We start from the raw sequence: 25,951 nt of genomic DNA on the forward strand, positions 1-25,951 counted from the left end.
GCTCTCTGCTGCACCGCCTAAAGCGCCAGAGGGTTGCTGTGCAGCACGATGTGACATAGCTGAGGTAGGCGTGTAGGTGGAGATGTTGTCAGGAGGCGGTAAGGGGTCAGAGGCCGAGGTCACTTTGGCGGTGATGGAGCGAGGTAGCAATGCAATGAGTGCGGGTGTGTCGCTCATCAATACATGCCTGCCTTCATTCAGAGTGATATCTCTGTCTACCACAGGCGGATCGGGGATCTCACTGCTTACTGCCGAGCTGACTTCGACAAGGAGTTCGCTGGCCTCAGGGGTATTCCACAGGTCCTTTGCGCGTGTGGCATAAACCTCCGAATGCAGTTTTTCGCTGTCGGTGCGTGGGGATTTGCCCCATACGCTAGGTGGAGGGTCGAGATTGAGCTCTTGGAAGAGGCGAGCAACCACCCAAGGGAATCGACTGACTGCGGTATAGAGAGATTGCTTGCCCTTAGCAGCATCACCTACTTTGATCAGAGCCAGAGCGCGACTGAGTTGGACGTTGGGCAAGTGTTTCCACTTGGATGTGAAGATGGGGTTGTTGACAAGGTCTAAGAAGTTTTGAGGTTGACGTCCACGGATAGCGTATTGATCAATAACGAGACTGATGCAGTAAGGATCGCTTTCAGGGTCTAGACTGAGCAATAGCTTGGACCACTCGTAGACGGTTCGCCAGGTCGAGCGCATGCCCAGGTTGGAAATGTAACGACAGGCGGCCAACCAGAATTCGCGGTTCTCAGGACGGCGGAAATCGAGACGGGCCTTGCCTTGCTGAAGATTGGTAGAGAAGGTAGAATGAACAGCACGGCCGAAGGAGAAGAGAGCACGCTCTAGTAGATCGCCAGAAGTGGTGTGATCGCGCTCTTGCTTTGCGATTTCTGAGACCTGCAGCAAGGTGCTGATGTGATAGGGGTTGTGTTGAAGTAGGAGAACCATACGCTGGGGATCCATCGAGGCCACACAAGTCTCGAATTGGCCCTGAACATCTTGGTATGTGCGGTTGTGGACAAAGGCATATTCGACAGTGCCGTCTGACCTCTTTTCAATGACTTCCATGCCGAGACCACCGCTAGTCGCGACGGGCCACTCTTCCTTTCCCTGAATGAAGATGTTGCGACGGCGACTGAGAGCAGCGAGACCATCGCTCCTTCCACCTTGACCAGGTCTTCTGCCCAGAGCAGCAGCTAAGCCAGCCTGTTGGGCACCTCCACGGTTTCTTCTACGTCCACCAGCATTGTCGTCATCATGGTCGCCTTCGAGTGCGGCACGGCCAAAGAATCTGCGCATCTCGTTGGCGGCATGGAGCGAGGATGTATCGACAGAAAGTAGTCGGCAGACTTCGGTAGTGCTAGGATCGGCGGTGTTCGTAGGAGTGGCAGAACCAGATGCCTTTGTGCTCAGCGATTTCAGGGCGAGGTCGATGTCGTCGAGCGATGCGTCTTGCTTGGATGAGGTAGCAGTGGTGGACTGGGCCTTCTTTGCCTTCTTCTTTTTCTTCTTGGACTTGGTAGATTTCGGTGCTGGCTGGGTAGGCTGGGTGGGCTTTTCGGCTTCATCTTCTGACTCTGCTTCTTCGGGTTGCTTATCGTCATCTTCATCGTCGTCTTCAGCCTCGTCCTGGTTCAACATGGCAAACAGACTCTGCTTGGAGGGCGCAGCAGCAGGAGCTTCTTCCTCGTCAGACTCGTCATCTTGGTCTTGTTGCTCCTCCTGGAGCTTTCGCAACTGCTCCTGCTCTTCGCGTTCGCGCTGGGCCTTTCTCAGTGCTCTTGACGACATGGTTGGTATGCACAGATTGTTTCGTGTAGACAATGACGATTGTCAAATGATCTTGTGCTTCACGTCAGATCGGTGACGTATTCAAGATTGCTGAGCATGTGCCAAACTTTGTCACTCTCGCATCAAGACTCCCATCAGAAGATAGAGTGTTTTTCGGCTGTTGTGATTCAGGATTGTGATTAGTTGAGACAAGATCAAAGGAGGTCCTGCTGAACGTGGAATTCGAACAACAGTAGTGGATACAAGCTCACTTCTTGTTCAAGTTGTAATCTTTCACTGCTTCGTGTGTGACAAACTTAGCAAACGGGCAGCGATTCAGACACTCGCTCGGGCTAGGTCTAGGTCTAGGTCCCCCCTCCCCAGACTCCAGACTCGACTGCCTTCGTCGCATCCTCGTTGCGACATTCGCATCCTGTTCAAATGCGTCGTGCTGTCGTTCAGAACTTGCGTGCAGTCCGCCGCCCCAACGTCTCTCGCTCCAAAGTCGCCGGCAATGTCGTCTTCCATCGCTCGCTAGCCACCCGCTCCTCGTCCTCCCCCTCGTCCATGCGCTTCCGCCGTGTTTCCCTAGCCGTCGGTGCTGTTGCTGTCGGAGGTGCTGCCCTATACCAGTACCGCCAGTCTTCCTCTTCGACCCCCGCTCACTCTGCTTCGTCTACCAACTACGCCTCTCCTCCTGCTCCTGGTGCTACTGGTCCCGTGTCTGAAGAAGTCGCCGATGCTGTGCGCCGCGCCCTCATAGTCGAGCAAGGCGCTCTCTATACCAGTGTCATCCCTGATAACCAACCTTTGCACAAGGAGACGGACGACTACGGTCGCAAGGTCCTTGAAATGTTGACTGCAGAGCAGGCAACCCAGAAGCTCCGCACCAACCAAGAGTCTTATCTGGTTGGCCGAGGTTCTGGTGTTGTCCGTTACGACGTTGTCCAGATTCCCAGCAATGACCCCATTGAGGACGACCACGCCGAGAAGATCATCCACGTTCCCGAGTCGGTTTCTGGTCAATCCGAAGGCAGTGACTGGATGTTCTGGGGTGTCTTTGACGGTCATGCGTACGTCTCTCCAGCTATCTCACATCTGCCGCCGCTTGCTAACCTCAAACAATAGTGGCTGGACCACATCTGCCAAACTCCGCCAGACCCTCATTTCCTATGTCGCTCGCGAATTGAACACAACCTACACAGCTGCCACCGCCAATTCATCTTTGAAGCCTCCTCCTCCTGATGCTGTCGACGCCGCCATTAAGAAGGGTTTCACTCTGCTCGATTACGAGATCACTCACGAGAGCGTCAAGAAAGTCCAGACTGCCAAGTCAAGGTCATTGGCTGCCGAGCTTCTTGCTCCTGCACTCTCTGGCTCATGCGCGTTGCTTTCTTTCTACGATAGTCGCACAAAGGAGCTCCGCGTTGCTTGCACTGGCGACTCGCGTGCCGTCCTTGGCCGTCGTGGCGCTAGCGGCAAGTGGACTGCAACTGCCCTTTCCGTCGACCAGACCGGTGGAACTGATTCAGAAAATGCCCGTCTGCGCAAGGAGCACCCCAATGAACCCTACGTTACCCACAACGGTCGTATCCTCGGCGGCCTTGAGCCTAGCCGTGCATTCGGAGATGCGGTTTACAAGTGGTCCAAGGAGACGCAAGATCTCCTGAGAAAGAACTTCTTCACTCGCTCCTATTCAAAGTATTTGAAGACCCCTCCATACGTCACTGCCGAGCCTGTCATCACCACCACGAAGGTCCAACCTGAGAAGGGTGACTTTGTTGTTATGGCCACAGATGGCCTGTGGGAGATGCTTACAAATGAAGAGGTCGTCGGTCTGGTTGGAATGTGGCTCGATCAACAAGCTCACACTGCTCCTCAGCAGAACCAGTCCTGGCTCAAGTCGTGGTTCGGTTCCAACAAGACAGCTTCTGCTCTCAACGTCGAGGGTGCTGCACGCGGAGAGGATGCTACGGGACAGCGTGCTCCTATTCGTCAGCAACAATGGGGTGTCAACGACCCTGAGTTCCAGCGCTTCGTTGTTGAAGACAAGAATGCCGCCACGCACCTAGCACGCAATGCCCTTGGCGGCAAGGATACAGACACACTATCCGCGCTACTCACTCTGCCCAGCCCATACTCGCGCAGATATCGTGATGACCTGACTATCGAAGTTATCTTCTTTGGTGAAGGCGGCCCAGAACGGACGGGTAGAGTGGAGTTGAACAAGGAAGCATCCGCCCTTGCGTCCGAGGCCGTGAAACCCAAACTTTGAGGTGGCGCAACGGAAGTCATTATTTACATTGCATTGCGGGAGTCTTTTAACATTAGGGGCTGAAAGGTTTGGTCTGGAGGATCTGACATGATTCAAGGGTCTCGGGCATCTTCCGAATGTATAGAGAGGGGTTCATCAGGGATAGTTGTGTGCGTTCTGGGAGGTCTGCCGTAGACATGGAGAACTAGCAATCTCTCCGAGCCATCTATCGAGCAAGCTTTGATTGATGAACAGCAGAAACATGTCGACAGTCGCTCCAACATTCTTGAAACATTCCAGATGCCTCCTCTGCACACGAAACTCTGTGTCATCTTATCTCTTCGATCAACCTTCCTTGGCTCATACAGTCTCCCCCGCCCCTGACTCAATCAAGATTTGGGCATCCACGTGGGTTGCAAGCCTCATTGTGAATCCTTCCTTCTCTGGTTCCTTGCATAGCCGTCAAATTCCATGCTTTGTGATGATCCAAGCCTCATATCAATCAATACCATTCGATCGCTCTTATCTCCAGATTTTCTGCCCTGCCCGCGCAGATCATCTTTCCAAGAGATTTGGTTGCTCTGTGCACGATCGACGGGTACAAGCAAGCCATTGCACAGTGCAGAGTCTCAATCTCACTTCCAGCCCCGACGACCAAAGACTCTTTCCTCATGGTGTGCTGTAGACTCTGACAGAGTCAAGACGAATGCGAATTCGAACTCGAATACGGCTGCACAAAGTTTCTGCATGCCACTGCAATGCAGAAAGAAGGTTAGGTACCTTGGAATAGCTTTACGGACCGACATCTGGTCGAGAAGCAATTGTGTCTTTCTGTTCCACCTCCATACGCAGTGATACGTCACTACCAGAGAAAGTTGATCGTTAAATTGTGAGTGTCCTCAGCACGTGGAGATGGCACACCTCCAGCTCCCGGAGATGAGGCTCCGAGATCCGTGTGATGAGTAGGCACCTCTTCTCAGTTCTCTGCGATATAACACTTCTATTTACAGATAGCAATCCCACATCATCGACGTGCCGAGAAGTGAGATGAAATTATCATTGCGCCAGTTATCGCCAAGATCTTGACTGGGTGGAGTATTTTGTGAGTTTTAATGTCACTGCAGTCCACATGGTCAGTCTTGGTGAACCGCTTTTCAATGCCCTTGGAGCGGCTCACTCGATGAATGCGTTGTTGATGGCTTTGTGCACGGAGGTGCCCAGGGAATTGCTTGAGTCGGAGAAGATCCGCTCAGGAGTCAGGCGAGTACATGTCAGAATGACCACTGTTCATCCGAATGTTGGAACACGAACGTCCGGTCGTTTTCGAACCCTTCTTCCCGAAACTTTGCAGATGTACTCGAGTACCGGTATCTCACGGCATTGTAGAGCCTCAAGGCTTAAGAAAAATGCTGCTTTCTTCTGGGATCGACTGATCTTCCAGCCACTCTCAATTTACAACTAGTAGTTGTGCACACCATGTGCGAGATTAAGATTTGAAGATACCTTGTGATATCTTGCTTGGCTTGCCTGTACGAAGGAGGGCTCACACAGCCGATGCTAGAGTTTCATGCTACAACATGACTTTTTAGAGTTAAACTCAGCTTTCCACCATAACGGCGTTTCGGAGTACACTCAGGACACAGCACCTGCGACTCGTGGCGTGCGTCAACAACAAGGTAGGGTTTTGAAGGAAACAAATGTCTAGTCATGCCTATCTTGTGTCGATCCATGTTTAGGTCTGCTGAGGTAGGCCTTCAAGGTTCTGATCTGTGCACATACTGCGCAGCATAGAATGTACATATGTAGGTCTGGCACGTCCCCCAGGTTTGCGTCCTTCTCTGCATTGATCTATACACTCACCGCTATCTCCTCAAGCCAAGCCCGACGACAGGCCTGAATCCTGCTCTCTGTCGACTGTGAACGATACAGTAAAGGCCATGAGATAGCTGGAGCCCCCAAGAACCTCCACCGCATATCTTACATCGCCTTCTATGCTCGAGCACCGCCTTGAAGAACGTCACAATTAGTTTTGCTATATCACCATGGATCAGGTCCCAACTCTGGACAATCTGGGCACGGTACCCCAATCTCTCTTTACAGGCTCAGTAGCCATCTTGGCAATTGCATGGGTCTCAGCAGTTCTGCGAATCTACGTTCGCAGCTTCATGATGAGATCTTTTGGAAGGGACGATTGGACCATCATACTTGCTATTGTAGGTACTGGCTGGTTGCGGCACCTCGGGAAATGCTTCTGAACCATGCTGACAAGAACACCAACAGACAGCCTTTACAGTACAATGCGGGTATATCATAAATGTTACTCGGATGGAACTGCAACCACAAAAGTACAACAACGTCAGTGGCATCTCTACCCTGGTCACAGTAAGTATTCCAAGTCCAGACCTGCCAATCTGCAGCTATTGATCTCTACCCAAGGATATTATCGCCTTTTCCGGATCCTACGCCATCACTGGAGTCTTCTTGAAGATCTCTTTGGGCTTCTTTTTCCTACGCATCATCATTGAACCCTGGCAGAGAATAGTCATCTACATCTGCATGGCCGTCAGCACCGTCTTCGGCCTAGTCTACTTCGGCATCATCACCTTTGGCTGCGGAGACCCAAAAGAATACCTCATACACACTGTCGAAAACAAATGCATATCAGTCACGGGAGTTGTTATTCCTGCCACCTATGTGCACACCGCTCTAAATGCAGCGACAGACTGGATCATGGCTCTGCTACCTATCCTCACCATCTGGAAACTCAGCATGCCCCGCATCACAAAGTTTTGGGCATATCTGTTGCTCGCGTTGGGAGCAGCAGGGAGCATTGTTTCGCTTATTCGATTCGGCTACGTCGAAGGTATTCGTCCTGGAAAACACTTCTTCAAGCAAAGCGCAAAGTTCGCCCTTTACAGTGTCTTCGAACCTGGTCTTGGTATCGCCGCCGTCAATTTCGCAACCCTCAGACCACTGTTCAAGAAGTGTCTTGAAGGGGCAAAGTCGGTATCTTATTCTCAGGGCAGCCGTGGTCACGGCAGCAGAAAAACTCCTTCGATGGTGCCGGATATTCAACTCAAGGGACTGCCTTTGTCTAGATCTCGTCCTGGCGATGGGTTCCGTACTTTTGATTCATCAGCAGACGATGACTCTCGAGGCTGGACTGAAATCTCCATCTCGACTCAGGATTTGGAGAAGGCACAGAATACCAGGTGGCCACAGAGCTCCCGACCGTTTTGATTCTGATAGATGGATAATTGATATTCTGATTTTTCACGAAGATGTTCTCTCATCAGCTCTCTACAGACGCCTCTGATTCCACGAACGATCATGCATTTGACCAGTCTCGTGTGCTTACGCATTCGACGAGGAGACTAGTCCAAAATCCAACAAGATCAATGTTCGGTCAAGTCAAGGAAACAGCACCACATACGTGACCCACCAGAGACACATGATTCTGTCTTCCAGAGCCAGAGAGCCACAAACTCACACCACTATGAGTGCCTTCAGTCTACTTCAGTCTCGACACATAGACATCAGGTCATCAACAAGACGTGGGCTACCGAGCAGCATCTCCCACCCTCGTCAAAAGTTAATTCTCAGCATCGCGACTCACAATCCGATTGAGGAGACAAGTTTTTGTCCAAAAAGAGTTCGGCCCAAATAAATCCCTGTACAACCACACAGCTCTTTTTCCACAAGCGAGCAACAACAAGCCACTCGATCTTGAGTGTCCAAAACAGGCAAGCACGACACTGATCGTCGTTGCCATCTAATACAACATGGACAAAGATAGAATGGAAGAAGAATAGAAGTCATCAAAGGCGTTCATGTGCAAAGGAAGATACCATCGCTGCGTTTCATTTGTTCGGATATAATTACATTCTAGAAGCTCATGGCCATCAATGTTTACAAGTACCCTGTGTTCTATGTTTCGTGGTCCAAATTTGTAGTTGATTGTCTTCTTGCCTGCCTTGCTTGTCAAGGCGATTTTGAAGTGACTATGAGACACGCGTTAGTGTAGTCACCACAAGTAGTAGAAAAATTGCAGCAGGCATCGATCTTCGAATACTGTAAGAGACGGTCGATCTGTCAATACAACCCCCTCTCTTCCTTTCCGCTCATAGTAGCCGGGTTTGACAAGATTTGATTAGGGTTAGATTCGCTATCTATTGCCGCATACCAGGATAAATGCTACAAGCATAAGTGTAGTAAATACTTATATCATCGAACAATCAAACCCCATATATGCTAAAGCATGTAATTCTATGATGCTCTGACTATAGCAAAGAGCACCGCTATAATGTAGAAAGGTATAGTTATTTTTAGAAGAAGTCACATGGCCAAAGAGAGATGTAGAGATGCCGTCTCTTAGCGGATATATTCCTTCTTACAGCTACACGCGTTACAGCCTTTTTGCACACGGGGAAGAAGGTGCAACGACAGTCATAAAACCGCAAAAGAATGTTGATAGCGACAGCAAGGAAAATTTAAGCATACTACAAGTGTAGTGTTGCCCATATCTATCACAGAAGTCTGAGTACGAAAAAGCAAGAATGGTTTGATTTGGAGACGAATGCTTGAATTATGATGCTGTCTCATTCTCATGAACTCATTAAAACTAGGTCATAGCAAATGCTGTTTTTCCATGCTCGTGTCTGCTTCTGTTCGACGCATTGCTTTTCAGCAAAGAGGATTGTGTGCCGATACACTTATCCGTTGACGACAACACCGCCGTTGGGGTGGAGGGTCTGTCCAGAGATGGACGAGCTGTCAGCGCACGCAAGGAAGACGAAGCAGGTGGCGATCTCCGAAGGCTGCGAAGGACGGCCCAATGGTGAGGTGAATTCTGATTGAGCCTTCTCGTTCATAGTTGCAGGGATCAGAGGAGTCCAGACAGGTCCGGGAGCGACGGCGTTCACGCGAATACCGCGGCCGACGTACTGGTTGTGAAGACCACGAGTGAACGAAATGATGGCACCCTTGGTTGAAGTGTAGTCTAGTCGATCCATGTCAGTAAGGATAATCAAGCAACGTAATTGACGTTGAACGCACCAAGGAGGTCTGGGCGGCCGATGTAAGCGTTGATGGAAGCGTTGTTGATAATGGTGTCTCCCTTCTTCATGTGAGGAAGAGAGTACTTGGAGAGGTAGAAGAAGGGGTGGATATTGGTGTTAAACGTGAATTCCCAGTGAGTTTGTTAGTGGATAGTGTCTTAGAATGTTGGCAGTGAAAAGTTACCATTGCTCCTCGGTGAGATCCTTGATGTCCTCGACCATGTTCTGGTAGGCGGCGTTGTTGACAAGGATGTTGATGGCGCCCATCTTCTCGAGGGCAGTGTCGACAACCTTCTGGCATTCCTCCTTCTTCTTGAGGTCGACCTGGAGCAAGTGACACTTGCGGCCGTACGACTCGACCTTCTTCTTGGTCTCCTGAGCATCCGCCTCCTCGACCTCAAGGTAGGCGATCAAGCTGTCGGCGCCCTCCATGGCGAAGAGAATAGCAATGGCACGGCCAATACCGGAGTCGCCTCCAGTGATGATGGCCTTCTTGCCCTCCAGCTTGCCGGCGGCCTTGTAGAGCTGGAAGCCGCCATCTTCGGTGGGAAGGTGCTCGTTCACGGGATCAGGACCCTTCTGCTCCTTCTGGAGACCAGGAGGCTTCTGGTGGTCGACGGGGATCTCGAATCCTTTTTGTTGTCAGTTGTTGTGCTTCCCCGCTCTCGAGGACAAGGCACATACCCTGCTTAAACTGGCCTTCAGACATGATGATTGATTTGAGACAGTTAGTTTTTCAAAAGTAGCTGTCAAAGTTGATGTGTGAAAACAGATCTGCAGCTCAGGGAGCAAAAGATATAGCTGCAGTGGGTGGTTCTACGTGATGTAATTAAGCGTGACATCACTGCAACGAATGGTGACGCTTGAACGACACATTTCGCATCACGATCTCACTACTTGCTGAACAGGTCTTGGCTCACTAATAGGACCATCTTGAGCCCCAACGCAAATTTTAGCCGGATCAACAGCTCTGTTCTATCATTGAGGCTCCGTGAGAAGATAGAGCAAGCTTCCTGTGTTATCGTTATCCGCTTTTGACAAGGCAGCTTCCTGCTGGGAGTCATGTTCGTCATGCTTGCTTCAGCCAACACACCAGGTACCTGATCTTGCAACATGGCTTGCCCGATAAGACCGAAGACTTTTGAACCAAATACCTCTTGTCAATAGGCATGAACGGAGTACGAGAACGAAGAAGATTCCTCGGTGATAAACGTTCGGCTCGACCGGAGCTTGAGCTTGGACCTCTTCTAAATCGAGCCGGATGCATCACCTTGATGTTTCCCTTCTCTTTTGGGAAATCGCATTGGCAACTGTCATGCATCTGGCATGGCTTGCATATATGAACAGCTTTTCTCGAGCAGAACGAGGCTTGAAGTATTGATATGCACTGCACTGGATATGCTTTTTAGACCTCGTCGGACTATTGTGCTACTGTATGACGACCAAGATTATACGGCGAGTCTATCTAGCCTAGGAAGGATTCTTAATGCACTCAAGATGACTCGCTCGGCCTGATAGTGCGAGATAGTACATGCATACAGTAGTCAAGGTATAAATTACCTGCAGCCCTCATCATAGAGTCTCGTCCAATTTCACTATTTTTGTAGCCACTCGAACCTCGAACAGGTATCGTGGATTATAAGCTATCGGATATGATACTCTTTATGGACCATTTTCAGAAATCACGGCCGTGATATCAGAGACGAGCCTTCCGATTGGACCCTTTTGATGGTCGGGACCCGGACTCGGAACAAGATACAGTGCATATCCACGGACGTCCATCGATCATTGTCGATTGTGTTCAAAACTCTCTGTAGGTCTAATTGTCGCGACAGCACTCATAGGAGGGGTGAATCAATCTTAGTCGCTTGGGTCGAGAGCGTAGGCATGCTATGTTCTGAACAGCGCGCACTCTCGTTCATGCAGTCACGGACAATCTGTCCGGTTGTTCACTTGTCGCTCTCAAGGACTAAAATGATTTATTTGTGTTTTTGGGCTGCTAGATCGTGACCACCTCTTTTGATTGATTGAGCGTGCGATCCTGCTTGAAGGAACCACAACGTGACAGAAGTCTCATGCAGCCATCATCTAGTGTATGTTCCACTATGCGTAGTGATGGCATCGGTGTGGATGTCTTCCCTCGCTGACCATGTCCGAATCGGATGTGTATGGAGCTTTGTGTGCTTCTCGTGCGGTCAAGGACGCGATCTGGTTGTTTCTGAAGTCGGTCTCGAGACTTGTTGGCCACTGTTTGCTGCTAACCGGGAAACTCAAAGGCGCGAATGTCGGTCGAAGATTATGAAGCTTGTAGTCGAAGGGTGGAAGGTTCGATCTCAGGGCGCGAATTGGTGTGCAGCCACGAGGCAGCTGTCATGGTTTCCCTGCGCTGACTAGTCACTTTGTTGCGTTTGACCGGCTGCATACGCGTATTGCATCCGGACTGTGGCCATCCTGATAGTGCTTCATACATGCTTTCGATAACAGCCAGATGGTTATTACCTTTAGATTCAAGCATCTGAGCTGAGAGAATTTGCAGAGCACATACTGCAATGTACAGCGAGAACGCAATGAGCTCAATTGTTGTTGTCAAAATGCATGTCCAACTTAGCCGTCGCACGACACAAAGCTGCGGCAAGCTAATTGACGGTCCTACTCCGAAGTCAAAGTATAAAGAAGAGTTGCGGTGAAGGTGTATTGAAAAATTTGGAATCAGTGCATGCATAAGCTGTTAAGCGCGATAGCCCTTGAGCCTTCATGACCTAATCACAACTTCGCTAGGCTAGCTATCAAATCGGTCATGATTGCAAGCATACCTGCCATTTTGCCAATGCGGATTCAATATAAAGCTATGCCATCTAGCAAAGTGGCTGCTGCGTAGGGCATTCCTTATGATACTTTGGACTAAATAGGTGGATACTCATACTTGGCCTCAGGCTAGGTATGCGTCACATTGTGAACTTTACTGGCGGTTGATACACAAGCATTCTTGCCCGGTAATCACCGGCCTACTAATTTGCTACCTAGAGTAACACCGTGCTCCTGTACTCCGTAAGCAATGGTATAAACGGGTGTCGCCGTGATGGGAACGGAAGGCTTTACTTGTTCGCATCCGCAAGGGGTATTCCACGTGTCGACCAGAGAACGTGCAACTTGAATTCTCTACCGTGAACACAAGGGTCAAAGCTCAACAGTCTACGTTAGACGTCTCCGTCAGAGTGTCGATATGGCAGTACCCGGAGGTTAGAAATATGCGTCGTGTTTACTGATCAAGACCAGACGTTCATCCGGCGCACTGACCAGTGCGGGATCCTTCTTCGACTTCCAGAGTGCGATCCATGACTGGATGAAAAGGGAAGGAGACAAGCGCAGACGGGTTCTTGCCGTTCAAAGTCCTCGATAGTGCGATGTGTAGTGTGTGTGTGTGTGTGTGTGTGTGAGGGAGATCTTCCCGTGTCTTCTCATGGGAAACGGCAGAAGCGCATTGCAAGCACCGCAACCATGGAGTCGGTGAAGGACCGGACCCAAGGTTTGTGCGAAAATCTGGCTGAGCGACCAGTAGCTGGAGGCCCCTGCTTGCGCTATCTTCTCAGAGCACAGCAAGCATATACTTGACAGCTGCGGGTGGTTACAATCAACAGTGCTACACCATGTGTTTGGATTGCAGGAGTTCGGAGCAACACTGCGACGTGCTGCTCATTGGACGACTGTTAGAGTACGCAGGGCGACTGTCTGATTGACCAGTAGGATGGTCACTATGCAACGTACCGTGCTCTGAGTAGAAGTCTGAAGGATGTTGCGTACTGACAGCCACATGACGCTTGCAGCACACATGCTAAATTGATGACGGTACCGGCTCCAAACAAGGTTGTCTTGACATGTCTCCAGGTACCACCTGTAGATTGATCGCTCCGAAGTGGGTACAGCCACGAGTACGTGCTTGCATGGCGTTCTCTCATCGACCTGCTTGCCCATGCAATACAGATCAGCAAAACAAACATATCAAACTTAGATGCCACATAGGCATGCTCATCCTGGCAAAGCGACTCGAATGTTGTCTTCAGATGTCAATGCTTGTCGGCTGTGGGAAGATCATGTCAGCAGCTCCGCACACGACCAGAGGGTCAGGCTTTGTGATAGCCGAGCAAGTCGCCTGAATCATATTGAAGTGGCTCCGCTGTTGAGTGTAATTTCTCTATGGCAATAACGCACAACGTTCGTCGGCTTGTCTTGCACTTCCTCGGAAACATAGGCTTTGCACCCCGAGGCACAGCGTTCGCATCGGACAAGTAAATTGGCAGGAGTTTTGTGAACGTGTGTCACTGCGTTGCCAACCTTGATAAGTTGCCAATTGTTCATCCTTCGTCGCTGCCAAAAGTTCACACTTGAGGTTGCGACTTGACTCGATTCTTGCACTGACTTTGGCATATCCGGACAACGTGAACGGACCTTTTTCTCCCTCTTGAGAGGTGACGAAGCACAGTCGGGTTGTCACATAGTTACAGCAGCATGACTTCCAACTCCCAGCCTCAACCTCGGAGTGGTGCCTCAGTGCACGAATACGGCAGAGACTTCTTAGCTTTCTCAGTTCAGCATGGTATACGCTGTGTACCTATTGATGATGTGAGTGATCAATGGGCTTCCAAAGCCTGACAGTGGGTATCATATGGTACAGGATAATCTTCTGCTTGCAATACCGATATCCCAACGCGACTGCGTATCAGCAGAAGTCCACTAGAGGGCAAGCTGGACTGTGTTGTTCATGGAAATCCCGAAGAGACATGATAAGACAAGACCACGAAGTTGCAGAGCAGTTCAGGGGTTGCAGGCTGTCACGGTCTTGCGATCGCAAAGGCTGACTTGTTGAAAGGATGAACTCAACCGACAAGCCGACTTCTACGACATCATCGCTCGACTGTTCGAAAGACGTCTTTTTCTGCCAACCGACTTGACTCCGGAATTTGTACTAGACTGTGGGAGTGGCAGTGGCATTGAATGGGCCGAAGAGGTGATGGAAAAATCAGAGCTAGGGCCAGGATCGTCTAGCTCCGAGGACGATGACTTTGCATGCCAGGTAAGCCATGATAGCGATGGAGTCGTGTCTTCACACTAAGCTCGTCTAACCTGCTGAAAGGTAGTCGCTGTCGACATCTTCCATACCGAAGGATCGTCGCCCGGAGTGGTGAAGAAAATATGGAACCTCAACGTCGCCTTTCGCTACGATCAGGAAGAACTTGCCAGAGACAAGTATGACCTTGTCAACTCACGCTTCCTTGCAGACAGTATCGATTCAACCAGATGGGGGGCGTATGTACAAGACCTCCACGACCGATTGAGAAGAGGCGGCTGGCTTCAGATGCTCGAAGCTCATTTCCATGTCCAATCGCGTAGTGGAAGACCTTTGCAATATCTTCCAAGATGGTGGAACATCTATAGTCAGGCCTTGGAAAGGCACAACAAAGATCCAAGAGTTGGAACGGAATTGTCGAGGTACATGGCCAACGCCGGATTTGTCAACATATCCATGGAACCTAAGCAGCTGCCTGTCGGGGAATGGCACCAAGACCCTCGCTTGAGGGAGATAGGCAGGGATATGAAGCGGATAGCTTTGCAAACTCTAAGGTCTTTGGGTATATGGCACTGTCGTCGGGCTGGAATGCAAGAAGTCGACTTCGAAGAGCTGATTGCTGGTTGTGAAAGGGAGATGTCAGACACGAATCTGCAACTCTACATCCCATTGTAAGTGTACCGGCGGGTCCATAGATGGGCCTTGACTAATCAGTGTCGCAGGTTTGCCGTCTGGGGGCAAAGGAACGAGAGGGGGCAAAATCGAGTTGACAATGGAGGCTCCTCATATATTCCCGATCCTAGCAGACGTCTTCCTCCTCCAGTTGATTGGGCATAGACGTCCGAAGGCCTGATCGATGGAGCAGATTGTCGTCATTGTACGGAAGCGTACTCGAGGTCGTAGGCCAGGTTGACAGGCCGCTCTTAAGTCTTCTCAGTTCGAAAGAACTCGGAGTTGGTCTTCCATCGAGGGGCGCGACTGGACAAGTCTGTTTGGCCTGGGATGTGAGCTTTGCTAGATTCGTCACAAACTGACACGTCGACCCATACCGCCTGGAGGAGGCCATAGGAAGGCCATACTTTCGTAGATATGTGAGGCGGTTCGAGAGCAATTACGGGCTCATATGAGCATGGTGTAGCGACATCGAAAGGGAGAACATGCCGAATGCTCTGACCTCCGAAGAACTTCGTGCTGATCTCGGAATCAGCTGAAAGATGCGTCACCCTTGCAGATGCTCTAGAAACATTCATCATCAAAGCTACCACTCTGTCGGGTCGTTCGCCAAACCGTCCACGAGAAGAATCACATTCAGATAGGGCAAACAACACGAATCCAGCTGGCGTCAGAACGTTCTGCCAAACGTATCTCTTTGCTTACATTCTGCTCTGTCCTACAAGTAGTACTCAGACAATCTTTGTCACCCTGCAATAGCGAACTGGTCGCCTCAGAAAAAAAGTCTTTCACAGCAAGCCTGCACACAGCCTAGCAAAACGCGTTTCTGGCTTTTAGTGTCCCAAATTTTGAGGTCGTCCAACGGTATCACGTCAACTCTTCAGAGCTGTCTCCATCTGCATGTACCAAGGTATCCAGAGGTATTGCCGTTGCAAGCTGAGTGCTCAACAGCACTATATGATCTAGGTGTACAGGCACTAGATGAACATGGTTGATGGGATATAGGAAGAGTCGAATATACGTGTCGGCCGTACGTACTCGGCCGTAAGAGCTTCTAGGAGACCCAGTCTGTCGGTAACGGCCCTGTGCTTCGACCAGTGCACAACTTGGTTGCTAATGAACCAACCCATGACCGATATGCGAGTTCTATTCACGTTCAGAAGCAGAAATTCAACAATCTGTGTTGTGGTAGGAGCACTTCATTCTAAGCGTTCCAAATCTGTTACTTCGGTTCGCATCTCATGAGAGATGATTCGTCTATACACCACCAGACCTCCTTGAAATATAACGGACCGCCGACGGAGAACGACAACGCGATTTTCGTCAACGAGACGCAAATCTTGAAGCTTCATTTTTGCATTTGCATACGCGACATATTTCATACAGCTGGGCAGTTCCGGCAGCTACCGTTTCGATGACGTACGGTGATAGATATTCCATCAAAAGGAATGAACTCCGTGGGACCTGCCTGTGAGGCTCCTTACTCAGTCCACATATACTATAATCAACCATGACAGAAGCATTGAAGGAGACTGTGAGCTCAGCTTGGACCGACGTCAAGCGTAGTCTGTCCAGCGCACCACCCAATGACGCCTACCTTGCCTGGGACGCTGAAGGTGTAGAAACCATCAAGCCAGACGAGCAAGAGAAAGTACAGCGTATCAAAGAGGTCATGGCGCGTATGCAAAAGCACAACTTCGATCTCCACAGGAAAGCATTCAGAGCAACCCATGTCAAGACGCAGGGTATTGTCAAGGGTACGCTGCAAGTCCACGAAGATCTGCCAGAGCATCTTCGTCAAGGCATTTTTGCAGAGCCAGGCAAGACCTATGATATTGCCGCAAGATATGCAAATGAACCGTATCTTCTTCAACGTGACCAGGAAGCTGGTCCTCGCGGTTTAGGTCTGAAAGTCTTTGGTGTCATTGGACCTCGATTGGAAGGCGTCGACGACTCTGTCAATACACAGGATTTCTTTTTCAACAATGCTCCTAGCATTGAACTGACAGACATCGACACGACTCTAGACATCATGAGTCTGCGCGAGAAGTACTTTGACGATCCTGCAGCCTTGGGCAGACATTTGAAGATGAGAACGGATCTGGTGAAGCAGCATGCCCCTTATATGCTTCCGAACACCAACATCATATCTCATTCCATGTACACCCAGTCAGCATTCCGATTTGGCAGATACTACGGACATATGGCTCTTTTTCCTGTGCTAGAGGCTCAGAAAGCAGCCGTTGACAAAGTCAAGAACGATGACCCATCGTGTGTATTGTCGGACTGGTTGTTCGACTACTTTGGTGGCAAAGAAGCCAAATACGAGTTCAAGGTGAGAAAGTTCGCCCGTGAAACAAAGCAGAGTATTGACTCACAATATGTAGATCCAACTTGGGACCGATCCAGCTCATCATCCTACTGAGGATGGAAGTGTGGTGTGGGATGAGGCTACAAGTCCTTATCAATCCCTAGGTATCATTACTTTCCCTGCGCAAAACAGCTTCAGTCAGGAACGACGGGTCTATTGGGAGGATCATATGTCCTTGGATGCGTGGAGGGGTTTAGCCGCACATAGACCTTTAGGAGGCATCAATCGCTTGAGGAAGGACGTCTATCCACATAGCAAAAATACTAGAGACAAGATCAACGTCTCAAAGTCGGAGGATGTCCGGAGTGTTGACGAAATACCAAACTAGATATATGGCGGTCAGTGACATTCATGATGACCATCACTTCTTTTCCATATCTCGAAAGCCTACAACTTCCACCGTGCTTCAGCTACAGCAGGGAGCGAAGTGTACACTACAAAAATAATCTTAGAAGCAGTGGCGTATCCACAGAGCTGATCAATCATCGCTTTCTATCGGACGCTGTTCTGGGTCCTGGTGATATTGTGTATTCCCATGGTATACACCTTACATGTTTGAGTGCATGAGGACCTAGGTAGTCTCAGAGTGTTTGGGTTCAGAACAGGTCGATATCTCACCGTCTTGCCCTAAAACCGTGCTTACGTGGGCAGAGTCTGTGCAGTGCTGATTGTTCGTCATATGTCAAGACGTCTGAAGGTACTCCTGGAGGCAGATACAACTGCCGCATCTCAAGTACCCGCATTCGGCTTCCGATAGAACTCGGATCTCTTAGCCGGTCTGTGGCAGTGTTCTTCGGTCGGATGCTTAATCAGTTGTCGTTGCGCGTAGGACGTGGATGTGGCCGGCTTGCCGAGTTGTCCAACAAGGCATCTCACGAAGTCCGTTGGGCAAGGTGATCGGCTGATATAAAGCTTTTGATACGAGTTCAAGCCGATCTCTTTGCGCGGTGAGATTTTCGCTTGAGGACTGGAGGAGTCTCCACTGAAGTTCCCACGCCCTCTCCACAACGCTCTCCATGGTTCACCTCAAGAGAAGTGGGGCAGTTTCCTCTCTGCGCGCATCAATCGAGAGACTTTGCTGTGCAAGCAAATGCCTTCAGCTCTGGCGCATAGTCGTTGTTCCTGTGTACAACAGTAAAGTATTGATTTATGATGACGCAGAGAGAAGGTTGGTAGAAAGTTATTCTGCTTCTGCAGCCCTGCAAAAGCCAAGCCCGTGATCCGATCGTTTCGTCGGGATGCCGACCAATGGGATATGGCCGGGTCCTCGTGCACGGCACGAGGTCTCTTCAAAAGTTCCCAGCCATGACGTCGCATATTGTCAATGACATCGTGCTGTGTCTAGAAAATACAGTTCACGGCGGAGAATTGGTAAGTCCTGGCTAAAAGATGTGCTCGGCCGACGAAATATCGATCACGGGTCTCGCGAAGGATGCTCAAGGTACCCGGTTTAGTTGCATTCCGAAGGTCGTATCGTTGGCCCTGAGACGGTATGACCTCAGTTCGCGGGTCCTGCGAGATGATGATTATTGAGTAAAGAAAATTCATGAAGATCGTCTTCGAAATATATATCCTCAGTTCTCCACGAATGCTCCGCATACAACTTTTCGGTCCTTTTCCACATTTTGTGATATCCCACACAGCAACCCCAAACCTTCTCCGCGTTGGTATAGCCCTTAGCCGCCAACATGGGTTTGTTCAGTAAGAAGGACAAGGAGGACGATGCCTCCTTCCACAGCGGTACGACGACACCGCCAACAACTGCTCAGCGAACCATGGACACCACAGAAAAAGGAATGGAGGATGATGGACCTACACATATCTACAACTTCAAAGTCATTGCTATGGTCTTGATCGTTTCCCTTGGTGGTATGATCTTTGGTTATGATACTGGTCAGGTAAGCAGTCAGATTGCAGATGCACATAGAATTTTGCTGATCAAATTGATATCCAGATCTCTGGTTTCCTCGAAATGAGAGACTTCTTAGACCGCTTCGGTGAGAATGGAGCATTCTCTTCCTCGAGAGAAGGTACAATTGTTGGCCTGTTGTCTATCGGTACTCTACTCGGAGCTATCATTGCTGCGCCCATCGCCGATAGGCTTGGACGCCGGATGTGTATCCTGATTGGCAACATCGTCTTCTGGATTGGTATGATCGTACAGATGACATCAACGCACCACTGGTACCAGATTGCAATTGGCAGATGGGTCGCTGGACTTGGTGTCGGTGCACTTTCCGTCTTGACTCCTATGTACATGAGTGTAAGTTGACCTATTGACATGCGACACAGCAGCATTATGCTAATTTGCTTGATAGGAAACTGCCCCTAAGAACATCCGCGGTAGCATGGTGTCTTGTTATCAGCTTTTCATCACTCTTGGTATCCTGGTCGCAGATGCTATCAACCTCGGTACCAAGAACATTAATGGACCTGCTTCGTGGCGTATCACTATGGGCATTGGCTTCGTTTGGTCTGTCGTTATGGCTACAGGCATCTGGCTACTCCCGGAAAGTCCTCGCTGGGTTTACCGCCGAGGAAATGTTGAAAAGGCTAGAGAAACTATCGCCGGTGTTTACGGAACCTCACAGAACCACTCGGCTGTTAACAGGGAGCTGAGAGAGATCAAGGCTAAGGTATCGTCACAAGCGTTTCTATATGACGAAAAACACGCTAACGCTTTGATTTACAGTTTGATGTCGAGCAACAAGGTGGCCACCACCCCTGGTACGAAGTCTTTACTGGTCCTCGCATGACATACCGTGTTCTTCTTGGAGCTGGTCTACAAATGCTCCAGCAGTTGACTGGTGCCAACTTCTTCTTCTACTATGGAACGTCCATCTTCGACTCAGTCGGCATCAGCGACAGCTTCGTTACAGCCACGATTCTCGGTGCTGTCAACTTCGTCTGCACCTTTGGCGGTCTCTGGGTCGTCGAGAACGTTGGACGTCGCAAAGCTCTCATCTTTGGTGGCTTCTGGATGTTTATAATGTTTATGGTCTTTGCTAGTGTTGGACATTTCGAACTCCATGCAGGTAAAAACACACACACTGCTGGTACAGTAATGATCGTCTTCGCCTGCCTGTTCATTGCAGGATACGCTACTACCTGGGCTCCGATCGTATGGTGTGTTGTGGGAGAGCTTTATCCCACCCGCTACCGCGCAAAGGCCATGGGTATCGCCACAGCTTCCAACTGGGTAAGTACACTCAAAGTGTATTTCTAGAACCATGCTAACACCCCAAAAGATCTGGAACTTCTTGATTGCGTAAGGAAGTCCTATTCCATCATCTATATTCATATTTTGCTAACATGAACCTAGATTCTTTACCTCATTTATCACCGCCGATATCGACTACCGCTACGGCTACGTTTTCGCTGCCTGTAACTTTGCAGGCGCATTCGTAGCCTACTTCTTCCTCTGTGAACATCAAGGACGTACTCTGGAAGAAATTGACACCATGTACATCCTCCACGTCAAGCCCTGGAAGAGTTCGAGCTGGACACCCCCTGAGAACGAGGAACTCGTCACCGCAGATGCCCTCGCTCTGACCTCCGGCGCTCGTGGCATTAAGAAGGCAGATGCTGCTGGAATGGAGAGCGAACGCCGTGTCGAGAACATGCAGGTACCTCCTGCCACTGCTACTCACGGTATCCACGATGTTTCAGGCACAGACTTTGTTCCTGAGAGCACGAGAGCGGCTGATGGCCGTCCGCCTAACATTGGAGAGTAGATTCATTGACTCTTTGTAATATAATTGAGGAAAAAGCCTGGAGTTTTGGGTCTTTTTCGCTACCATGTTGTATCTATCATGATATCTGTATAAATATTCTTAACAATTTACTCATGAACACAGCCCTCAGTGACGCTTGAACGACCTATAAAGAAGGTTCTCAGCATCGCTTGATCACCTTTAGAAGGTATCTGAATATTACCTTGTCACTTAGCCTGCTCATTCACAAGCTCGATCTCTTCACTCCCACCATGACTCTTCTTCTTGAACAATCCTTTCGCCGTTTGTGCAAATGAAGGGTGCGACTTCTTCTCCTTTCCTTGAGCCATGGCTTGATTTTTGCGATCGGCTGCTTGTTTTTGTCTCTCAGGATCGTTGGGATACTGGTCTGCAAAGTCTTCAGGCATGTAAGGCGTTTCTCCCTTGAACTCTGGGTAGACGCCGTTGATTGCGAAACCTGACATAGTGATGGTGTTTCTCAACAATATTGATATTGTGGTTGGTGATAAAGATACTGGTGTTGATGCTCGGGACCGCTACCGGAGAAGACTGGGGAGAGGGACAGTGACTATATAAGCAACGGATACAAGCTTTCATTGATCGCCATCGTGGTATGACGCTTGAGGCTATGCTGAACGAAGCGTCCTAGATGATCTTCGTCCATTCGGATCCTTCGGCCGTAGAAATGTTTAAGTCGTCACATGTCACAAGATGCTTATTGTCGATCGTGTTCAGGATACTCGCAAATTTGATTGCACTTCAGAATACTATATAAAGTGTTCGAGAAGCAAATCCGCCTCTCCATGTGGTAGGCTGCTATTGTGTAGTTAGATAATTGCACAATACGTTTACAAAGAGATCATGGTTACGGTGAGTCTCACATCAAGGGTTAGACTCATGGCCAACAATAAATCGTGCATTATAGCAGTGTATGATGGTTCTGTAGCTGCGAAGGGAGAGGAGTCTCAGTCTTGAGACTTTTCAGAGAGAGATATCCGTACAAGTCTCGTGGCTGCTCGAGTGACCCTGGTCATACCCATCATCACCATCACAGAGGACACTCGATGAACACCCTAGATGCAGTGGCCTATACTGAATCGCTACAAGACTGACTATCTTTCTACTCATAATGCTGCTGCTATCTTTCATGTCAAGTCGCTATGTGACATCCGTACTCTTGATTGAATCTCGATGTGCTGCAAAGCGCGTTCAAAGGGCAACTCTTTAGCTCCTCCGCTGGACCGTCATGTAAACTATTATTTGTGGCCAAACCCATGCTCGAGAGGCAAATATAAGTTTCGATGACTTATCATGCCCCCGTTGATTAAGAAGGAATTGGTCTATCCATAAGATCGGCAAAGAAGTATGTTCGCTTGACCACTAAGCGGCTTTGACAACTCATGCCTCCCCTGGGCTAATCATACTAGTTGCTCACTATCTTGAGTCGTCAACCACAGCAGGAGCATAAACAAGTCCGTTGAATGTCCAGAAATGAATCTTTCCAATGTTGGTTGACACTGGTGCTGCTTCCTTTCTTTCAAGTGCGCATAAAAACATCATTGATTGATCTTCTGGTGTCGAAAGTCATTGTTGCGATCAATTCAAGGCAGAGAGAGACAATTGAATTCACTACCTCTGGATACTATCTATACTAGACTGTCAACAAGCGATGAGCTCTTGAAAAGCCTTTTCATCGTGAGGATGAGCGCTCCTCCATTTCGAACAGCCTGAGAGGAAAGGACCTCAAGACACCAAAAGCTCCTGCCATCATTTAGCCGCCGCTCATTTAACTGACTGTTATCATCGTGCGAACGCGGCATTACAATGACTCGATCAAATGCTCGTTCGACAGCCGGGAATAGCACAGGCAAAAGATGCTTGCTCGGCTTCATTGCTCGAACCATCCATCCATCGTCCGAGGGAGTTTCAGACGACCATGCAGACGTTACATTTGATAAATTGATCCCGCAAACGGTCGTCACACTCCTCTTTTACGAAACCATAAGGTAAGAGATCTTGCGATGTGTCTTTTGGTGGCTTTGATATACTTTCAATGGTTCGAAGGAATTCGTTTGTGGCAGTTGTTGTGTCAAACCATAGTGGTTATATCCTTGAGCACTAAGTACCATCACGATTGAGCGAAAAGCAGAGGCAAGCATGTGTTTTTTTGTGAACAAAGATTTTGTAGATTGCAATGACTCTTGTACAAAAATCAAGAAAGTTGAAATCAAAAATCAGAAAAACTAACCACCAAACCACCAACACTCATCCCCGTATCTCTCTAGAAGAGAGATCAAACAGCAGCGTAAATCAGAAAGAGATCAGTTCCTTGTCTATCATTGACAGCTCCCCATCAGTCCAGTCCTGTGCAAATACTTGCCAAGTAAGTATAAACCCAGGATGGTCATCAGCCAAGTAAAGGCTAGATCTTTTTTGTTCGTTTTTAAAGTGTTTTTTTCTGGATTAGTAATAACATCGGATCATTCAAGCCCCCTTCAAAGAGAAGTTGGTGGAAATGCTTAGAGGACAAGGGCAGCACCGGCAAGGACAAGGGCGAAACCGGCCTTGACGGAGTCGGCGGCACCAGTGTAGACGGCCATCTGGGAGGTGGTGGCAGAGGCAACGGCCATGGTGGTGGCGACAGCAGAGCACTTGCCGCTGTTGCAGACAGTGACGGTGGAGGTGATGGCACCGCCCATGTTGCCAGAGCCGTTGTTCATGGCAGCAGTGGGCTTAGCACAGCTGGTGCAAACGATGGTAGTAAGCTGGGTGGCAGTGGGGACAGGGCTGTTGACAACGACAGTCTGGACGGGGACCATGGAGCCAGAAGAAGGAGCGTACTGAGTAACAGTAACGGGGACGGCAGCACAGCCACAGGCGACAGCTGAAGCTGGCACGGTTGTGGCAGCGGGGCAGATGTACTCAGTGGAGGTGACGGGAACAACCTGGGAAAATTAGCAGGAGATCAAATGTTGGTTGTGGGAACACTGCATACCTGGGTGATAACGGACTGTCCGTTCTTGAGGGGGCAGTTGGTGACGATAGGAGCACAGCTGGAGATGGTAACGACCTGGGTCGAGAAGACGGTGCTGGTAGCGGAACCGCCAGCGGGGACGGGGGTACCGTTGGGGTTGGTCAAGACGGCGAAGTCAGTGTTGTCAGCAGCGACAGCCTGGCCGACCTCAGAGTAGAGGGTGCAGGTTCTGGCGGCAGTGTTGAAGGCAGTACCAACACAGGAGGTGGTCTCCTCACAGAGGTTGATGCAGTCACCGAGAGAGGTGTAGACAGCACGCTTGGCGACAGCGACGGTGCCGTTGCCAACGGAGAGGATGGTACCGAAGTGGGTGGTGCCGCACTCAATCAAGAAGTCGCCAACGAGAGCACCGTTGAGCTTGGGGCAGAAGGCAGACTCAGCAAGAGCGGGGAGAGTGGCCATGCCAGAGGCAGACGAGGTCTTGGAAGCGCTGGCAGAAGAGCTGGAGTTCTTGCTGGCAGAGGCAATGGGAGCAGAGCTGCTGACGTTCTGGTACTGGGGGATGGCAGAGGCCATACCGGCAGTGAAGGCCATGGCGGCGACGATGTTGCTGATGGAAGGCATTTTTGTTGGTTTGAAGGGGGTAATAATTAGGATATTATTGGTAGCGAGTGTTGTGGTTGTTCAAAGAATGGACGGCTGAAGCCTGAGTATTATAATTAGGTGACTGGATAGGCTGGTGAGGAGCTGTTGTCTTTCTGATATGCTGTGATGATGAAAAAGAATTGGATGGCTGGGAAGTGATAGTGCCTTATATACAGGTTTCTTACCCTTTGGGGAGGCCACTTACCCTCCACGTACTCTGTTGCTTGTGCTTGCAACGGTGCAGTTGCCTCTGGCAGAGCAATCTCCTCCTTACCGGGCAGCAGCACCGTTACTTGGCTCATCTTGCAACGATAACATGGAAACAAGCATATCCATAGCAGGCTAGACGGTTGAACTCTCGTTGGCGGAGGATCCATGTTGTCAAAGGGCGAAGGTCACCTCCCCATGATGCCAGACATCGAAAGACGTTGGAAGCGCAGCCAATCCGGATAGAGTTCTCCTGACGCTAAACGAAGCGAAGCGTTGCTGTGCCTGAATGACTGTTGGATTGGCATTGTTTTGTAGCAGCATGGAAAATTCTAGATGCTGCATATCCTGTGAGCAGACTCGAGTGCAGTTGACGAAAATTGTGATTCTTCGAGAGACGCCTGTGAGAACTCTGCCTGCGATTGACAATGCCCACTGTAGTTTCCTGGAGAAAGACGCTATGGCTTGCGGCGCACTCCCAACTCGTCCAGAGCCTTTTCATGGCTGCAACGGTCTAATATCAAACAAACATGCAACCGTTGTGTCCCATCAGGGAGCGAAAGCCTTGGTAAGTTGAAGGCGAATACGGGAGGGCAAATCGCACCGACAACCTTGATCGCGCTCGAGCTATCGAAGCAGATGCGCTATTGCAACATGAGCAGTATTTTGGGTGCACCATGACATCTTTGTTTACCAGTTTGACTCGCGATCATCTCCTTGAAAGTTCCATCGACATTCGGTCGTTGACTCGATGTGCATGCGGGGGACAGGGGAAGACGCTGCCTGGTCCCTGGCCAACAAAGAACAGGAGGGATCCGCAATTGCCACGACTCCGCCAGAGCCATCAAACAGTCCTTAGATTCTCGACCTCCGCAACAACATCATAAACCCCTCTTCATTTCCGAGCCCACTTGTGATGTTGGAAATGCGCTATCAGGAGGATGAACGGTTGACCATGGATACGAGAATCCTATCCTTTGTTTGAATCCTTGCGATTTGAACAAGGACGACGATGACGATGACCTTCAAATCTCCGTCCGTGTGACACCTCACTGGCTTGTCTTGTTGTTAGCAAACCCTATGACTGTATACGGAAAGTAGATCCACTGCTAGGTCAAACGTGAACTACCAGTCTTATTTGTTTGACCATGTGTCAAACAAGCAAACCCTGTTGTCCTTTCAAGTGGTTACTCTCGGCCCTG

The 25,951-nt window shown here is 49.7% G+C and overlaps 9 protein-coding genes across 9 annotated transcripts; 5 read left to right on the plus strand and 4 right to left on the minus strand.

Annotated features, from left to right (window-relative positions):
• Nucleotides 1-75: 75 nt before the first annotated feature.
• On the minus strand, nucleotides 76-1,791 carry M437DRAFT_12768 (DUF654-domain-containing protein; the record flags this gene model as incomplete). Its single annotated transcript, XM_041018677.1, has 1 exon — nucleotides 76-1,791. A coding segment is annotated over one exon (1,716 nt), but the record flags the coding sequence as incomplete, so codon positions are not given.
• Nucleotides 1,792-2,337: 546 nt separating this feature from the next.
• On the plus strand, nucleotides 2,338-4,045 carry M437DRAFT_68619 (protein serine/threonine phosphatase 2C; the record flags this gene model as incomplete). Its single annotated transcript, XM_041025144.1, has 2 exons — nucleotides 2,338-2,843; nucleotides 2,899-4,045. The coding sequence occupies 2 exons, from the start codon at nucleotides 2,338-2,340 to the stop codon at nucleotides 4,043-4,045; spliced, it is 1,653 nt and encodes a 550-aa protein (XP_040877023.1).
• Nucleotides 4,046-6,066: 2,021 nt separating this feature from the next.
• On the plus strand, nucleotides 6,067-7,264 carry M437DRAFT_55543 (uncharacterized protein; the record flags this gene model as incomplete). The annotated part of the gene is made up of 3 exons (XM_041022896.1): nucleotides 6,067-6,237; nucleotides 6,305-6,406; nucleotides 6,461-7,264. The coding sequence occupies 3 exons, from the start codon at nucleotides 6,067-6,069 to the stop codon at nucleotides 7,262-7,264; spliced, it is 1,077 nt and encodes a 358-aa protein (XP_040877024.1).
• Nucleotides 7,265-8,736: 1,472 nt separating this feature from the next.
• On the minus strand, nucleotides 8,737-9,790 carry M437DRAFT_77766 (NAD(P)-binding protein; the record flags this gene model as incomplete). Its single annotated transcript, XM_041026874.1, has 4 exons — nucleotides 8,737-9,023; nucleotides 9,080-9,164; nucleotides 9,301-9,713; nucleotides 9,766-9,790. 4 exons carry the CDS (start codon nucleotides 9,788-9,790, stop codon nucleotides 8,737-8,739), a joined length of 810 nt encoding a protein of 269 aa, XP_040877025.1.
• A 3,797-nt stretch (nucleotides 9,791-13,587) lies between these two features.
• Nucleotides 13,588-14,821, plus strand: M437DRAFT_55398 (uncharacterized protein; the record flags this gene model as incomplete). The annotated part of the gene is made up of 2 exons (XM_041022866.1): nucleotides 13,588-13,705; nucleotides 14,217-14,821. 2 exons carry the CDS (start codon nucleotides 13,588-13,590, stop codon nucleotides 14,819-14,821), a joined length of 723 nt encoding a protein of 240 aa, XP_040877026.1.
• Nucleotides 14,822-16,328: 1,507 nt separating this feature from the next.
• M437DRAFT_68624 (heme-dependent catalase) lies at nucleotides 16,329-17,517 on the plus strand (the record flags this gene model as incomplete). The annotated part of the gene is made up of 2 exons (XM_041025145.1): nucleotides 16,329-17,153; nucleotides 17,206-17,517. The coding sequence occupies 2 exons, from the start codon at nucleotides 16,329-16,331 to the stop codon at nucleotides 17,515-17,517; spliced, it is 1,137 nt and encodes a 378-aa protein (XP_040877027.1).
• Nucleotides 17,518-18,985: 1,468 nt separating this feature from the next.
• M437DRAFT_55667 (general substrate transporter) lies at nucleotides 18,986-20,923 on the plus strand (the record flags this gene model as incomplete). The annotated part of the gene is made up of 6 exons (XM_041022911.1): nucleotides 18,986-19,087; nucleotides 19,144-19,452; nucleotides 19,508-19,825; nucleotides 19,882-20,388; nucleotides 20,438-20,457; nucleotides 20,512-20,923. The coding sequence occupies 6 exons, from the start codon at nucleotides 18,986-18,988 to the stop codon at nucleotides 20,921-20,923; spliced, it is 1,668 nt and encodes a 555-aa protein (XP_040877028.1).
• A 126-nt stretch (nucleotides 20,924-21,049) lies between these two features.
• M437DRAFT_87188 (uncharacterized protein) lies at nucleotides 21,050-21,387 on the minus strand (the record flags this gene model as incomplete). The annotated part of the gene is made up of 2 exons (XM_041028593.1): nucleotides 21,050-21,068; nucleotides 21,134-21,387. 2 exons carry the CDS (start codon nucleotides 21,385-21,387, stop codon nucleotides 21,050-21,052), a joined length of 273 nt encoding a protein of 90 aa, XP_040877029.1.
• Nucleotides 21,388-23,442: 2,055 nt separating this feature from the next.
• M437DRAFT_77771 (uncharacterized protein) lies at nucleotides 23,443-24,521 on the minus strand (the record flags this gene model as incomplete). Its single annotated transcript, XM_041026875.1, has 2 exons — nucleotides 23,443-23,868; nucleotides 23,919-24,521. 2 exons carry the CDS (start codon nucleotides 24,519-24,521, stop codon nucleotides 23,443-23,445), a joined length of 1,029 nt encoding a protein of 342 aa, XP_040877030.1.
• Nucleotides 24,522-25,951: the final 1,430 nt, after the last annotated feature.

Source organism: Aureobasidium melanogenum, assembly GCF_000721775.1.
Source record: "Aureobasidium melanogenum CBS 110374 unplaced genomic scaffold scaffold_22, whole genome shotgun sequence".
Lineage (NCBI taxonomy): Eukaryota > Fungi > Ascomycota > Dothideomycetes > Dothideales > Saccotheciaceae > Aureobasidium > Aureobasidium melanogenum.